The 15,761-nt window shown below is 45.7% G+C and overlaps 1 protein-coding gene across 2 annotated transcripts in view; it reads left to right on the top strand.

Annotated features, from left to right (window-relative positions):
* The window catches only part of MAP2K1 (mitogen-activated protein kinase kinase 1), a 76,074-nt gene that overhangs the window by 38,347 nt on the left and 21,966 nt on the right, over positions 1 to 15,761 (top strand). For both annotated transcript variants that reach the window (XM_045810787.2, XM_045810788.2), the window contains exons 3-5: positions 642 to 788; positions 8,686 to 8,763; positions 9,325 to 9,376. In XM_045810787.2, coding sequence (XP_045666743.2) covers positions 642 to 788; positions 8,686 to 8,763; positions 9,325 to 9,376 — 277 coding nt within the window. The remainder of the gene's footprint in view (positions 1 to 641; positions 789 to 8,685; positions 8,764 to 9,324; positions 9,377 to 15,761) is intronic.

The following is a 15,761-nucleotide window of genomic DNA, read 5'->3' as shown; positions in this document are numbered from 1 at the left end:
TAGCTGGTCCAGCCCACACCGAGAACCACTGCTCCCATGTCCTCTGGCACTCCTTGTCTCTGACCCTGGCCTGCAGCTTAGTCTTACTCAGTAACCATTTCCTATGGCGGCTGTGTCTGTCCCCTGTCTCCCTGGATAATACCAGGGATGACATGAGGGGCACATAAGGTGGCACTTGAGGCCCTGGCTGACTGTCCACCACCTCAGGCTCCAGAGGTCAAGGGCAATCTCCTGGGCAGCCTAGGTCCGCATACCCAGTTCCCTGTACCCTTCCACTCCCATGGCCCTCAGGTGTCAGGTCCTCAAGGCTGCTTTTCCCTCCTCTTCACAGGTTCTTTTGGAGGAAGCCCTCCATTCAGCTTTGTTCTTGGGAGGGGTGAGCCCCCCCCCCCCCACTGTTGGCTCTTGGAGCCGAGGCACGGCCGCCCTCCCCTGGTTACCGCTCCTCCAGTACCAGTCCCTGCCCGGATAGGTTGGCACCGAGTACTTCGGTCAGACAGAAACTTGTTAGTTAAAACTTGCCTGTTTCTTCTCTTCCAACCTTTAAGAGCGTAACCAGTGAAGAACATTTCCATCTGCCCATCCGTCCATGCATCCATATATTTTTCAAGCCTCTCTTCCTCCCATCTTTCTTTCTGCAGCTAATTCACCTGGAGATCAAACCTGCAATCCGGAATCAGATCATAAGAGAGCTGCAGGTTCTGCACGAGTGCAACTCGCCTTACATCGTGGGCTTCTATGGTGCGTTCTACAGCGATGGCGAGATCAGTATCTGCATGGAACATATGGTATGTGGCCACCTCTCAGCCTCTGGGGCGACAGCCTGGGCGTTGGATGGCTCTGGGCTCGTCTTTGGTTTGGGAGGCACCCAGCTGCTTCCCTGTTCCTATCTGAATCCACATCCCTGTCTTAGGCATCTGGGAAGCCTGACTGTAGAACTTGGAATAACCAAAGACCACAGGCCTCTTTCCACGGCCCCCTCCTCTCTGCAAAGAGAGGTGGCAGCAGTCAGATATCCCTGGTGGCTATGTCCAGAGCACATCTCCCAGTTTTCTTGTCCCCACGATTTTAATAGAGGTAAAACCTGGTTAGTATGCTTTAAATCCATTTATGATGTGCAGTGTTGTGTGCTGGGTACCCAGTTCTGGGGTTGTGGAGATGAGACATCCCTGTCCTCAGAGTCTGTAATCTGCTTTAAAGACAGTCTGGAGGGGTTCTTCGGGCATGCGGGGAACCAATACCACCTGATGCGCATCAGAGAGGGCAAGTGAGGGGGCACTTACGGGCTAATTGTGTGGGTGTGAGCTGCCAGTCTTTATACCGTTAGCTGCCTGGAGTCCCTTCCTCCTCTTCCCGGTGCCTAACAGTAGCAGTGACGGCATCCATGACAATAATAATGCTGGCAATACGGATTAATGTGTTGGGTGCATATCATATCATGTACTATCCAACGCAGATTAATTTTTTATTGTATTTACTCCACAACCTCATTGGATGGGTAGATCATCTGCATTTTACAAATGAGGAGACTGAGGCTCGGAGAAATGAATGACTTGCCCAAGGTCATGCAGCTAGTTAGCGGAATTAGTAGAATTTAAACCGAGGCTGTTGGACCCCAGTGCCCGTACTTTGTTGAATGCACTGGATAGCGACTGGGGCTCTGTTTCCATCCTTGGTGCCAGAATTTCAGAGAGAGAGGCTAGCTTCGTGATCGCTATTTTTTCCTGTCCCCATGAGGCAACAGGGGACTTTGGAATCCGAGATGTTTATTCATATCTCCCTTCTCCACAAAAATCCAAGTAGACACTGTCTCGTTTGCCACTGTGTCTCCAAAGCCCAGAATAGCCCTGGCACACAGCAGGTGCTCAATAATGATTTTGTTTACAGACTGTCACCTTCTCACCAAGACCTCAGGCAAGTTTCTTTCTGATTCTCTGTTTCCTCGTTTTGTAAAATGGCCATTACTCTACCTACCTCGTTGTAGATTAATCTTCGAGGATTAGTGGAAATAACGGAGTCAGTCTGGGCCCACTGACTCCAGGCCTGTCTTCTGCGAACAGTAGTACTCGCTTCATTCTCGCTGGGGCTGACAGCTCGGAGACCAGGGCTGACGTGACCGAGTGTGCGCACTTCTGGCTGCTGTGCTCTCAGTCCTTGGGCTGGCAAAGTGACCCTCAGCAGCTCTGCTTCCTTCCTGACCCTGGATCTGCCCTGAGCTCTGGAAAGAGAGCCCCGGTGCCTGGTCTCAGTGAACTCCAGGAGCACCCTCCCCGGGAGCTTTGTTCCTTGCCGGTGCCCCATTATTTTGAACTTCTCTCCATGGTAACGATTGGGAAGTGCCGTGCACACTCTTGCAGGCGTCTGCTGACTGGTGTGGTGCCATGTGGAATGTAGACGCTGAAATGTCTTCTGCGTGCCTGGAAGTTACTGAGAAAGCTCGTTCCTCTTGCTTGAACGGGAGTGAAGCAGCCTCTGGGCAGCACGGGAACATTTCTGGTTTGGTCCTCACTCAGTCTTGGGGTGCTGGTATTTTCCCCTTGGGTCTTAGCCTCCCTTTGCTGGGGTGCAGCGCAGGGGGAGGGGGCTGTTCCTTACGCTTTGGGTTTCTTGGGCTCTTTGTGCTGATGATGGTTGGTTTTCTAGCTCTAGCCCCGAGTTTTGGATGAAGATGTGTAACTGGCAGTGGAGGTCCTTGAAAACTAGAAGGGGAAGAGGCTGCAGGTAATGGTGAGAAAGCAGTGACGGGAAAGGCCAGAGGAGCCTTTTTCCTCTTAGGTGTGGCCACAGTAATTGACGGCGGGTGGGGGCATGGCTAGACAGAATAGTAATTAGCTCTCCCATTTTCCACCACTTGGCGAGTCCTTTCCATGTTATGTAAATTGTTAATCACATCAGCCCTCTCCTGTGAGACACAGTGTGGAACAACTTCCCCACGGTGGTGGATGGAGGGAACTAGGCCTCGAGAGGCTTCGTTATTAGTCTACGTTCTGTAACCAGTAAATGTCAGCTTAATTCTAACTAGTGACTCTAACCAGGTCTGCTTTCTTTAAATTTCATGCTGTCTCAGGATTTTCTCATCTGTGCAGAGAAATGTTTGGACCAGCTCTTCTCTGGGGGCTCCCCCCGCCGCTAACCCCTCGAATCTCTGTGATTTGGGGCACTTGTGACCAGTCAGGGTCTACATTAGTTAGCGTGGGTTCGCCTTCACAAACATTTACTTGTAGTGCCTGTAATGTGCAGGGTGCCGCGGGGGCGGCTGGGGGGATGGAGACTCTGCTCCCCAGAGCTGTTCACAGGCTGGATGGCTGTGCTCTAGGGCCTTCTTAGGTGAGGAGTGTCAGTGTGGATGGAAGGGCTTCTGAGCACTGGCTCTGTGTCATCTCATGCCTGCTGTCTTCTGACCCATCAGGTAATTTCCTGAGTTACCTCCATGTTCTGTGTCACTCAGCATTCGCCCTTTGTTAGAGGAACCAGGATACTATTTATAGGGTGAGCATCGTTGAACTCCAGGGTGCTTACTTCAGAGGTTAGGATTAGGCCCCAAACATTGATAGCCAGTGGCCTTTTCCTTTATTCAGAACATGCTGGAACCTGTTCTTTTAGCTTTATGTCGCCTCTTGCCACATGGAGTTCAGTCTTTTTATTTGTCTTAAATGCACCCGTAGTGAGGCTTCCTCATTCTGGAATCCTTTATTCACTCTGGATTCATAGATACTGATCACAACTTGCGTGCCTCTTGCTCTGTCCTTCCCACCCAGCCTTTCCCTCCAGGAGGACAAGAGGACTCAGGACATGACAAGGGTTAGTTTCCCTTTCTCTCAGTCCCTTTCCAGCATCTGCAGGTCAGTTTTCCGCTCATGGATTTGGCTCTGTGGGCAGGGTGGGGTCTTCCCACATATGCAGATGTCTCTGGAGTTACCCCGGGGAGCCTGAGCCTGGAAAACTGGCCCTCAGAAGCTGGGAGGGTCAAAGCCTTTTGAAGACCAGGCACAGTGTCTGGCACCTGTTGGCTGAAATGTGTTGAGGGGCCGAGTGAAGGAGGCCCAGATGCGGAGGGCACGGTCAGGCCTGGGGCGCCGCAGGAAGAGTTAGGCCTCGGGTGTTCCGTTCCTGGGTATCCACAGGCCCAGCTGGACAGGTCTGCTGATGCTAGTGGAGAGGTCAGAACGCCAGAGACGGGGCCGTGCAGTGAAGCTGCTGCGGCCTGGAGTGCAAGCAGCCACGCTCCAGAGGAGCTTTCTGCTCTAGCCCTGGACGCTCTCACTGCCTCTGCGTGCCTGAGCGGGCCTTCCTGCAGGAGCGCTCCTGTCCTGGCCTCCCCTGACAGGAAAACTCTCTGACTCTGCCAGCAGCCACTTCTCTTCGGGGATTTCTGTTCTGTCTCAGCTTCCACATTTCAAAGGTGTTGTCACGTAGAGCTCTGTTCATGAGCCACCTCCCAACTTCGGAGGTTCTTGGCGTCTGTCTATGTCACTGTCTCTCTGTGTTCTTTGTCACTCACATTTTCCCCCAACACTTTATTGAGACAGTTGCAAACACAGCAAGGAGTAATGTACACTGTGAACCCCCCGTGCAGTTCTGCAGTCACCACTCTGCCGTATTTGCTTTACCACATATTGCCCACCTAATCCCTTGCTCGCATCATTTCTTAGATGCATTTTAAAATGAATTTGTGTCTCTGGCATCCATTGGGCCCCATCTTCTAAAGCACTCAGTCAGGGGCTGACCTTTGCTAGAAGGAAGCTGTGCTTGCACTGCCCAGTCTGAATTTTTGAGACCCGAGGGGTAAACGGATGCCCCTGATCAGGATAGGAATGCTCCTGCCTTGGGGGGAATAGATTCCTGCTCAGGGGGTAGCTGAGCAACCAGAGAACTCGGGGTTCAGGGTGGATGGTTCTCATGCAGGAGTAAAAGCTTTTGAGCTTTTTTTTTTTTTTTTCCCTCCATAAAGCATTTGTCTCTTCTATAGAAAACCTTCACAAAAGCACCATTGATTTACTTAATAATTAGCTTCTAAAAATAAGCACAATTTCATCAGCTTTAGTCAAGGAAGGCAAGTCCTTGGCAACAGTGAAGTGAAATTAAAAGGTTGTAAGGTGAGTTGCAGGCAGCTCTGGGTAATTGTGACTGTGGTTCATGCTTCCTAAATCTCGCTAATAATCACATTGTTCACACTGTAAGTCTGCTTATAGCTGGGAAGGAGGCGAAAGGAAAGAGAGCCAAGGTTTCTTCCTTTTTAATAGGAATATTCACCACAATCCCCAAGGAAGCTGTGAGCCAGGCTGCCCTCTGTCCTAGGCTGTGGAACCTGAGAACCGAGGGGTTAGCATTTCTACCTCATCTGAGTCAGATTTTTTTTTTTAATGTTTTCTCCTCAGTGCTGCTGCTGCTGCTGCTGCTGCTTCTTCTTCTTCTTCTTCTTCTTCTTCTTCTTCTTCTTCTTCTTCTTCTTCTTCTTTTTTTAAGATTTATTTATTTATTTGACAGAGACAGACAGCCAGTGAGAGAGGGAACACAAGCAGGGGGAGTGGGAGAGGAAGAAGCAGGCTCCCGTTGGAGGAGCCAGATGCGGGGCTCGATCCCAGAACGCTGGGATCACGCCCTGAGCCAAAGGCAGACGCTTAACGACTGAGCCACCCAGGCGTCCCCTGAGTCAGATTTTGACAGAGTTGCTTTGTTACCTAGTTTTAACTGCATGGTCCTCCCTGATAATTAGGCAAAGCCGATCAGACAAAGGATCTGAAACCACATCCAACTGGAAGCAAAAGAGAAATGGCTCAGGAACTTTCTGCACCGGAGTCCCTCTTCCCATTGGTAAAGGAAATTGAGAGGTGCTATCATGTTTCTAGAAGCCTGCTGACTTGGGTGTGGTTACCTGGGCTCTGATGTCCTGATTTGGCCACGAGGGGCCTATGGCATTGTGAAAGCAGCCAGGCTCACAGGGTGACTCAAAACTCAGCCCGGATCACAGCGTGGGTAGGGCTCTTCCAAGGACTCTTGGAAAATAAATGGGTTTGTAGGGGCGTTCTGTTTGGTTCTAGATTAATGATTCCGCTCATGTCTGTGTGGGAATTCTGGCACATAGGATATTTTAGGTTGAATTTCAGAATCTTCCATTGTGCTCTTTGGTTGATTGGCCCACCCACCATTAATTCTGATTAGAAGACAAACATGTTTGGGGGTACTAGTGTGCATTTGACAGGTCACACCTGCATTGCTTTCTTTTCCGTCAGCTTCTGTGATCCAGAGTTGACCGTGACAGAGAGTGATTGGTCCAAATGCTCCTTTCCATAAGCATAGGATTTTTAAGTGGATAATCTATTTTTAGCATTGTTTTAGGAGACATTTCTTGAGAGGTCTGTATCCCTGAATGAATCTTATTTTCTCAGCTCTTTTAGAAAGAAAGCAGTGTTGTATCTGTCTTAGCCTTTGCACAAACTGGACACTTGGTACTGTTAATTGATTTGTAGATTTAATTCTCCACTTTCATAAAGGAATTCAGTAATTTAAAGAGGAAAACATTTATTCATTGTGGAAAATTTAGAAATAAAAAAGCGCAAAGGGGGCGCCTGGGATGGCACAGTCGTTAAGCATCTGCCTTCGGCTCAGGGCGTGATCCCAGCGTTCTGGGATCGAGTCCCGCATCTGGCTCCTCTGCCGGGAGCCTGCTTCTTCCTCTCCCACTTGCCCTGCTTGTGTTCCCTCTCTCGATGGCTGTCTGTCTCTGTCAAATAAATAAATAAAATCTTTAAAAAAAAATAGCACAAAGAAGAAACTATCACACAACAAAAATCCCTCATCATCTTACTACCTAGACTAGAAATAACCATCGGTAATGTTTTGGATGTTCTGGTTTTGTGTGTGTACACGAACACTTGTTTATGTCTGTAAAAGTGGGAATATGGGGTGCCTGGCTGGCTTAGAAGGTTGGGCATGTGCTTTTGGCTCAGGTCATGATCCCAGGGTCCTGGGATCAAGCCCTGCGTAGGGCTCCTTGCTCAGTGGGGAGTCTCCTTCTCCCTCTGCCTGCTTTTCCCTGCCAGTTCTTTCCTTAGCTGCTTTGTCCAGGAATCACTCCTCCTCTGAGCATCTGTAGTGATGTCTGTTCTCCTCATTCAACTGTTTGTTCCCTGCCTTGTATGGTGCAATTGCTTGGTCATAGGGTGGCTCTATTTTTCACTTTTTTTTTTTTTAAAGATTTTATTTATTTATTTGACAAAGATAGAGACAGCCAGTGAGAGAGGGAACACAAGCAGGGGGAGTGGGAGAGGAAGAAGCAGGCTCATAGTGGAAGAGCCTGATGTGGGGCTCGATCCCATAACGCCAGGATCACGCCCCGAGCCGAAGGCAGACGCTTTAACTGCTGTGCCACCCGGGCGCCCCTCTATTTTTCAGTTTTTAAGGAACCTCTGTACTATTTTCCAGAGTGGCTGTACCAGTTTGTATTCCCACCAACAGTGTAAGGGGGTTCCCCTTTCTCTGCATCCTTGCCAACATCTGGTGTTTCCTGACTTGTTAATTTTAGCCAACAAATGCCATTTTCTAAAGTGAAGTCAGAATTACTCTCTTTTCTACATGTGTAACACTTTTCTTAATAATTTATTATTTTATTATATTAAGAATTATATATTTACCCTTCTAGTTTGTACATTTATTTTTTTTAAGGATTTTATTTATTTATTTGAGAGCGAGTGAGAGAGCATGAGCCGGGGAGGGACGGTAGGGAGAAGGGGCAGAGGAGCAGAGGGAGAGGGAGAAGCAGACTACCTGCTGAGCAGGGAGCCCGACATGGGACTCAATTCCAGGACCCCTGGGATCATGACCTGAGCCGAAAGCAGACACTTAACTCACTGAACTACCCAGACGCCCCTGTGCATTTATTGAGGATGGGAACTAGGTCTTTTTTTGTACCTCTGTCCTCCATAGAACCTATCACAGTTCATGACACTTGGTAGGGTTTATGGAATGAATTATTGCTTTCTGTGACATTTTTCTTTTGATTTTATTAACTATTATTTTTAAGGATAATACCAAATGCAAGTTGTGACTTACATGCTGGTGCTTAAATGGCTGACATTTATCGAGCATTTACTGTGGGCTAGATGACGTCCTGAGTGCTTTATACGTATTAGCTTGTTTAATAGCCCTATGATTATTCTAGTAGACTTAAAATATCACCCCCATTTTACAAGTTGAGTAACACGGTCAAAGTTCCCTTGATAGTAAGTGGCAGAGTTGTGGGATGTGAATTTAGACAGTTTGCCTCTAGAGCCTCTGGTCCTAACCGTATACTGTTCTGTCAGTTCAGTGCAAACCTTTTTTTTTTTTTTTTTTTTTAAGATTTTATTTTTAAGTAATCTCTGCACGCAGTGTGGGGTTTGAACTCAGAATTCCAAGATCAAGAGTCATGTGATCTACCCACTGAGTCAGCCAAGTGCCCCAACAAAGCTTATTTTGATCCCTGAATTGGTAGTTGTTTAACGATTTTTTGTACGATTTGAGTTTTTGGTTATTTGATCCCTCCCACAATGTTTTGCATTTCTGTCTTTGTGGTCTGGAACAAATCAAAGGGTACCCTTCCAGGGGGATTTGGCACGTGTGAGATACACTTCCCTGCTGAAGTTTAACACTTGAAAGAATAGTTAGAAACACTGTCACTAAATGGACTGGTGTTCTTTTTCTTAGGATGGGGGTTCCTTGGATCAAGTCCTGAAGAAAGCTGGAAGAATTCCTGAACAAATTTTAGGAAAAGTTAGCATTGCTGTGAGTATGTTGTGCGATTTTTTTCTTCCAAGCCCCTCTCGTTGAGAAGTTAATGAGTTGGCAGGAAATAGACAAGGGAGGAAGATAGTAAGTCAATCAAGGGAAAGTTTATAAGAATAGTGGGGTCTTCTTGCTAGAATTTTCCCTGTCTAGATTCTACATACAATATTCTCTCTCTCTTTCTCTCTCATCAGAACCAGAAAAGTGACTTTCTTTATATTAAAATCTGTGTCTGCAGAAATAGGACAGGGTGTCCAAAAGAATTCCCATTTGCAGCGTGAGAAAGCCTCTTTTTATATTGCAGCTTTAGAAAAAAACTGAATTCGAGCACAGGGGTTTTTCAAGTTGTCTAAACTTGCAATAATCAGTGTTGCTTAAAGTAACTATACCATGTAAAAAGGTGGTTTCTTGATAAGACAGGTTAAAAATCGAATAAAAAATAAGGGAAGAAGGCAAATTTGTGATGTTAGATGAAATATTTTCTAGATCATTTTAAAATACAGAGGCCGTCTAACCACCCCCATTTCAGTTTCCCATCTTGTGATATTGTCTTTCCTCTAGGTAATAAAAGGTCTGACTTACCTGAGGGAGAAGCACAAGATTATGCACAGAGGTAAGAAGTTACTTGCTAGTTATTATGTTTTGAATTTTAGCTGAAATCGAAAAGTTGTTGCATCCTCTTTTGTGTTTTGGTGTAAAAACCATTGAATAGTGTTTTTAATCTTTATGACAAGTCTTTGACTAGTTCGTTAGTTATTTAGTTTGAAGTAAGCTTTATGTCCAACATGGGGCTTGAACTCGTGACCCCGAGATCTAGAGTTGCATGCTCTCCTGACATGCAGTCTGTAGACATTCAAGAAGGTGTGGAGGGATATCTCACTGCGATCTGAATTTACGTCTCCCTAATGACTAATGATGTTTAATGTCTTTTCACGTGCTTATGTGCCCCCCATATATCTCATCAGTAGGGCATCCATTCAAAGGTTTCCTCTTTTCCAATGGGGTTATCTTTTTATTATTAAATTTTAAGAGTTCTTTGTATATTCTAAACAATGCTACTTGACAGATAAATGTTTTGCCAATATTTTCACTTAGTCTGCGACTTGCCTTTTCGCTTTTGTATCTTTTGAAAAGCAAATGTTTTTTATTGAGATGAAGTTCAATTTCTTGATTTTTCCTTTAGACTTTGTTGTGCCTTTTGTGACCTATTTAAAAACTCTTTGCTGAAACAGATGGCACTATGATAATGTATGTTTCTTTCAGAAGGTTTATGGCTGTAATAATATAGTTAGATCTGAGGCCCACCGAGAGTTGGATAAGAGCACGGGCTCATTTTTGTGCATATGGATATACAGCCGGTGGAGCGATATTTGATAAGATTATTCTTCCTCTATTGAAGTACCTCGGAATCTTTGTCAAAACTCAACTGACGGTACATGGACATGTCTATTTCTGAGTTATTCCTTCTGTTCCATTCAATCTGTTGTGGTTAGCTTCACACCACCACGCCACCACTGATTATCGCAGCTTTATAATAAATCTGGAAATCAGGTAGTCTCAGTGCCCCAACTTTGTTTTTCTTCTTCAAAGTTGTTTTGGCTGTTCTAGCTCCTTTGCATTTCCATTTCCATTTTAGATATAATTTGTCGAGTCTACAAAAAAAAGGTTATTGGGATTTTCAGTGGGATGGCCTTCAATCTACAAATCAGTTCAAGCAAAACCGACACCTGAACAACCCTGATGGTGGCGGGTGCATAACAGCATGAATGCATTTAGTGCCAGAACTCTATGCTTAAGAATGGTTAAAATGGTAACTTTTATGTCATGCATATTTTATAGTGTTTGAAAAAATACCAATTTTAGAACGTATCACCTAATCTACTTTGGCTCCTAAGCTGGCCGGTCGATTCCCTCAGCCCACCTGACTCCTCCGCGGCCCTCCCTCCTCGTACCTGTCCCCGCTAGCACACCTTGGCCGGACGCACGTGGTCCACAGCCCTATGGTCTCCATTTTTCTGTCCTCTGGCTACCTCAGCTTTTTAATTTTTTCCTAATAAACTTGACTGAGGTATAATTTATATACCATAAAATACAGCCACTTTAGCGGAAGGTCTGCTGTTCGGTAAAGCCGTGCATGCATCTACCACCACATTGAGATAGAACATTTGCACCACCCCAGAAGTACCCTTGTGCTTCTGTTCTTCATTTCTCCTTAGACCCTCGGGCAACCACTGGTGTGCTTTCTGTCACTATAGATTTGCTGTTGCTTTCTCTGTTTTACATAGATGGAAATAGTTTGTACTGTTTTTTTTTTTTTTTAAGACTTTATTTGAGAGAGAGAGAGGGAAGGAGGGAGTAGAAGGGGGGTAGGGGCAGAGGGACAAGCAGACTGCCTGCTGAGCAGGGAGTCCGATGTGAGGCTCGATCCCAGGACCCTGGGATCATGACCTGAGCTGAAGGCAGACGCTTCACCAACTGAGCCACCCAGGCGCCCCTGTATGATTCCATTTATATAATTCTAGAAATTACAAGCTGATCTGTAGTGATGAAATGTAAACCACTGGTTGCCTGGGGAGTGAAGGAAGGGGGGAAGGGAAGACCTAGAGGGGCACGAGGAAACTTTGGGGGGTAATATGTTTATAATCTTGATTGTGATGATGATCACATACATATATTCATCAAATGATACACTTTAAGTATATGGGGTTTATTGTATGAAAGTTACATACCAATAGGGGCGCCTGGGTGGCTCAGTTAAACATCTGATTCTTGCTTTCAGTTCAGGTCACGATCTCAGGGTCATTCGTGGGTGGGATCGAGCCCTGTTTCAAGCTCTGAGCTCAGTAGGGAGTCTGCTTGAGATTCTCTCTCTCCCTCTGCCCCTCCTGGGCTTGTTCTCTCTCTTTTTCTCTCTCAAGTAAATAAATAAATCTTTAAAAAAGAGAAAATTATATACTAGTAAAGCTGTGAAAAACCAAAAAAGAAAAAAAAAGTGAAGTTGCTGAAAACAGTGATAAAGCAAGTTTCTTAAAAGCAACCAAGAAAAGGGACAATCACTTTGAAAGAGGGTTTAGTAGTTTCTTTTAAAATTAAGCCATACAACCAATCCATCAACCCCACATCTCAGTATTGACTTAGAAATGAATACATTTGTCCACATAAAGACTTGTGCACAAATGTTCATAGCATCTTTATTCACAATAGCCCCAAACTAGAACAAACAAAATATTCATCACCAGATGAGTGAATAAACACATTTTGATATATTTAAACAACAGAATGCAACTCAACAATAAAAATGAACAAACTGTTGATACAACTTGAGTGACTCTCAAAAACATTACGCTGAGTAGAAGAAGCCCTAGACAAAGGAATACATACTGTATGATCCCACGTGTATGTCTATCTAGGACAAATGTAATTAATCCACAGTAACATAGTAAAAAGTAGATTACTGGTTGCCTGAGGGTGTTGGGGGCTGGAGTGGGGATCGCCTTCAAAGGAATATGAGGGAACTTTCTGGAGTAATCAAAATATTAAATCCTGATTTTGGTGACGGGTTCACAGGTGTATACTTTATACAGAACGCGTCAAACTATACAGTTAAAATGCAAAATTGTAGAACGCTTTCTACTTTCTAACTGCGCTAGCTACCATTTTGTCCTTTTTTGTAGTGACAAGAAAGGTATCAATAAGGAGGTACGGTATGACTTGTGTGGGGAGCAGTTTTCCAGCATTATATGGATCTTGATTTTGTTTTTTTTTAAGACCTCTGAATTCCAAGATAGAATATTCTAGTGTACTTGTTTCTAGGAAATAGGAGTAGCTGAAAGGAGAGGAGAAATTAACGTTTCTTGAGCATGGGGCTGTGTTCGAGGGCTGCAAATGACATAAATCTCACTTAGAGGGACCCAAGAGGGACCGTCAGTGTTGTTGAAGGGTTGGTGGAGGAAAGCCATTGTATCATCTATAAAATGGAATCCTCTTGGCTACTCCTAGGTTGCTGTGAGGATTCAGGAAATAACATTCAGAAAGCAGCTAACAAAATGGTTTGCATAGAGGGGTCTAACGTAAATTGCCTTCCTTCTGCCTTTATGTAGTTTGTGAAGAAATTGATACCCAATAAGACTGAATTCCTTTTATGAGCTGGACCTTTGTGTGCTCCTCGCTTTTGCTTATTACTGCCTTTCCTGGGAATGCTTACTCCCCCCCCCCCCATTCTCATACCTTTTCTAGGCTAAGTCTGCTGGTCTTTTCAGGTATAACCCTGAGGCTTGGGACTCTGCCAGTTAAAGTTCAAGTCTTAAGTCTCTTACATGTGGGTTATATAAACTCTGAGTTATTTATTCGTCCGTAAAATGAGGAGAGTTCATGGCAAAGGGCAGTAATTGCAAATTACACATGTATTTCGTATATTTGTGAGAATTAAAAGGGCTGCCTCACATAAATCATTAGTAAATAATGTTACTGTTTAGCTTAGTTATATTGTTACTATAGTAATAATGTCACTGTTTAGTTCAGACAGCTCTTCCAAGAAGCGTTCCCATGAACCAGCCCCTTCCCAAAGCAGATGAAGTGCTTTGCGTCTGTATTCCTTTGGCAAAGTGTCCGTCCCTTTCTTACTGTGATAAATAATGACTGTTTATCAAGGGCCTGTAATATACCAAGTGCTGTATTATGTGCGTTAGCTACTTTTCTCATTTATTGGTCACAGCGACCTCGGGATAGGTCTCTTTTGCCTGTATTGCACATGTGGAAACTACGGCTCAGAGTTTGTTATTCTCTCACTGGTCTGTGAGTGTCTTCAAGTCAGGGGCCGTGTCTCATTCATCTCTGTATCCCCAGCCCCTAGCATAACAGCAGAGAATGGCTCGCCCTGCAAGGGTTGTTGAACGGGTGGATGTGTGATTAACTTGTTCCAGAACACACAGGAGTCAACAGCGAAACTGGGCCAAGAAGCGTGTCTCCTGCTCCTAACACAGTCATTAATCCAGGCCTGTGTTTTTCTCTTCCCGCTGCCTTCCACGTCCCGTGCTCTGGGTGTTTGATGGAGAGCTCGAACGTTATTTCCAGAGAAAGGAAAGTTTCAGCTCCTTCCTGGAATAACCAACTTGCTTTTCCCTTTTGCCTGGTGCTGCCCCCACTTTCTCAGGAATTTCTTTTCTGGCTCCGCCAGTTACCGCTCTTTGGCATGGAGAGCTGCTCTGTGAGCCAGATGGGTCTCTGGACAGATCTCTCTGGTGGAGAGTTCGTTCCTTGCTCAGCCAAGAAGGGAAGTCACTGGGACTTCTGCTCCAATGTGCGGCGTGCGCAGACAGCTTGGCCTGGCTGTCCGCGTTTCAGACTCCCGCTGTCGTGCGTCTTCTCCAGAAGCCCTGAGAGAATTCACTGGGAGGCCCGGGCTGAGGAAGGGTATTCTTGCACAACGTGATTCCTGAGCAAGAAGAACAATGAGTCGATGATTCCTGGAAACCTGAGTTAGGGTGACAGTGGGACAATCAGTCTCCCTGCCTCTGTCTTTAGGCTTCCTTGGTGCCAGTAAGTTTTTCCTCTGGTCTAAATATATTCTTTTTCTCATGAAATCTAAACTCCGTTTCTTCTCATTATGCCCTTGAGGAGAAATGGGGAAGAATGAGGAGGCTTTTTCTCTGCCTCACATTTTTCTTTATTCCTACTTGTTGATATTGATTCACTGGTGATGTCTTACTGAGTATTTCAGTCAGCTTTTGCTGTGGAATAAACCAGCCCAACACTTAGTAGTTTATTTTTTTCTTTTCCTTTTTCATTTTTTTTATAAAGATTGTGTTTGTCAGAGAGAAAGAGTGAGAGCACAAGCAGGGGGAACAGCAGGCAGAGGGAGAAGCAGACTCCCCACCGAGCAGGGAGCACGATGTGGGGCTCCATCCCAGGACTCTGGTATCGTGACTTGAGCTGAAGGCACTTAACCGACTGAGCCACCCAGGCGTCCCAGCACTTAGTAGTTTAAAAATAGCAGTGTATAGAGGCGCCTGGGGTCTCAGTCTGTTGAGCATCCGGCTCTTGGTTTTGGTTCAGGTCATGATCTCATGGGTCGTGAGATCGAGTCCCATGTCAGGCCCCGTGCTCAGCTCGGAGTCTGCTCAAGATTCTCTGTCTCTCTGCCCCTCCCCCCTGCTCTCTCTCTCTCACTCAAATATCTTTAAAAAAAAAAATAGAGAAAAAACAGCAGTGTATTACTCTCTATAATTTTGTGGGTTGGTTGGGCCTCTTGCCTCATGTTTTCACTCATCCTCTGAAACACTAACGCCCTGGCTTCCTTCCACGATGGTCTTGGGGTTGAAACTAGTACTGAAGTAGTAGGAGGGGGTAACCCTAATCAAGCACCATTTAAACCTCTGCTTCCCTCAGGTTTGTGAATGGCCTGTTGGCTTAAAAAAAAAAAAAAAAAAGTCACGTGATCAAGTTAGGCCTGAAAATGTAGCGGGATAGCTTCTGTCTCCTTGGGAGCAGCTACAAAATATTATGGCCACAGTTTCTTCATTCTATCCTAGTGACAAAAGGTCAGTGTTTGAATTCTGCCTGTGCTACTTAATGTGAAACCTTGGGCAAGTTATTTAACGTCTCCACACCTCAGGGGAATGGAGGAAATCGTCTGCCTCCAGGGCTGTGAGGCTTGAGACAATGCCTGCAAAGCGCTTAAAATAGTGCTTGACTGACCTCGTCCACGTATATGTTAATTCGCAGATGAATTAGTAGGTTTTTATGGTTGCCAGACGCTTGTTTAAGCGCCTCAAGACGCGTAAAGGTTCAGAGAAGTTTTTGAGAAGCTGGACCCACACACTTGAGCGGGGCAGGGCCCAGGGCTCCTCTGGTCGGGAGGCTGGGCTGCGTGAGCAGAAAAGCCGCTGCGCTCAGCCCCCAACTAGCTTCCACGGGTTGCTGCTGCTGGGCCCGGTCGGCCTTCTTAGCCTCATGGCCAGTGTGGGACTAATGTCGGTGATAGAAAAGTAGGCACACCT

Source organism: Ursus americanus, chromosome 28 (assembly GCF_024610735.1).
Source record: "Ursus americanus isolate L20-20 chromosome 28, mUrsAme1.1.p, whole genome shotgun sequence".
NCBI lineage: Eukaryota > Metazoa > Chordata > Mammalia > Carnivora > Ursidae > Ursus > Ursus americanus.
Note: the sequence above shows the minus strand (reverse complement) of the source record. Positions and strands in the feature narration are given on the sequence as shown.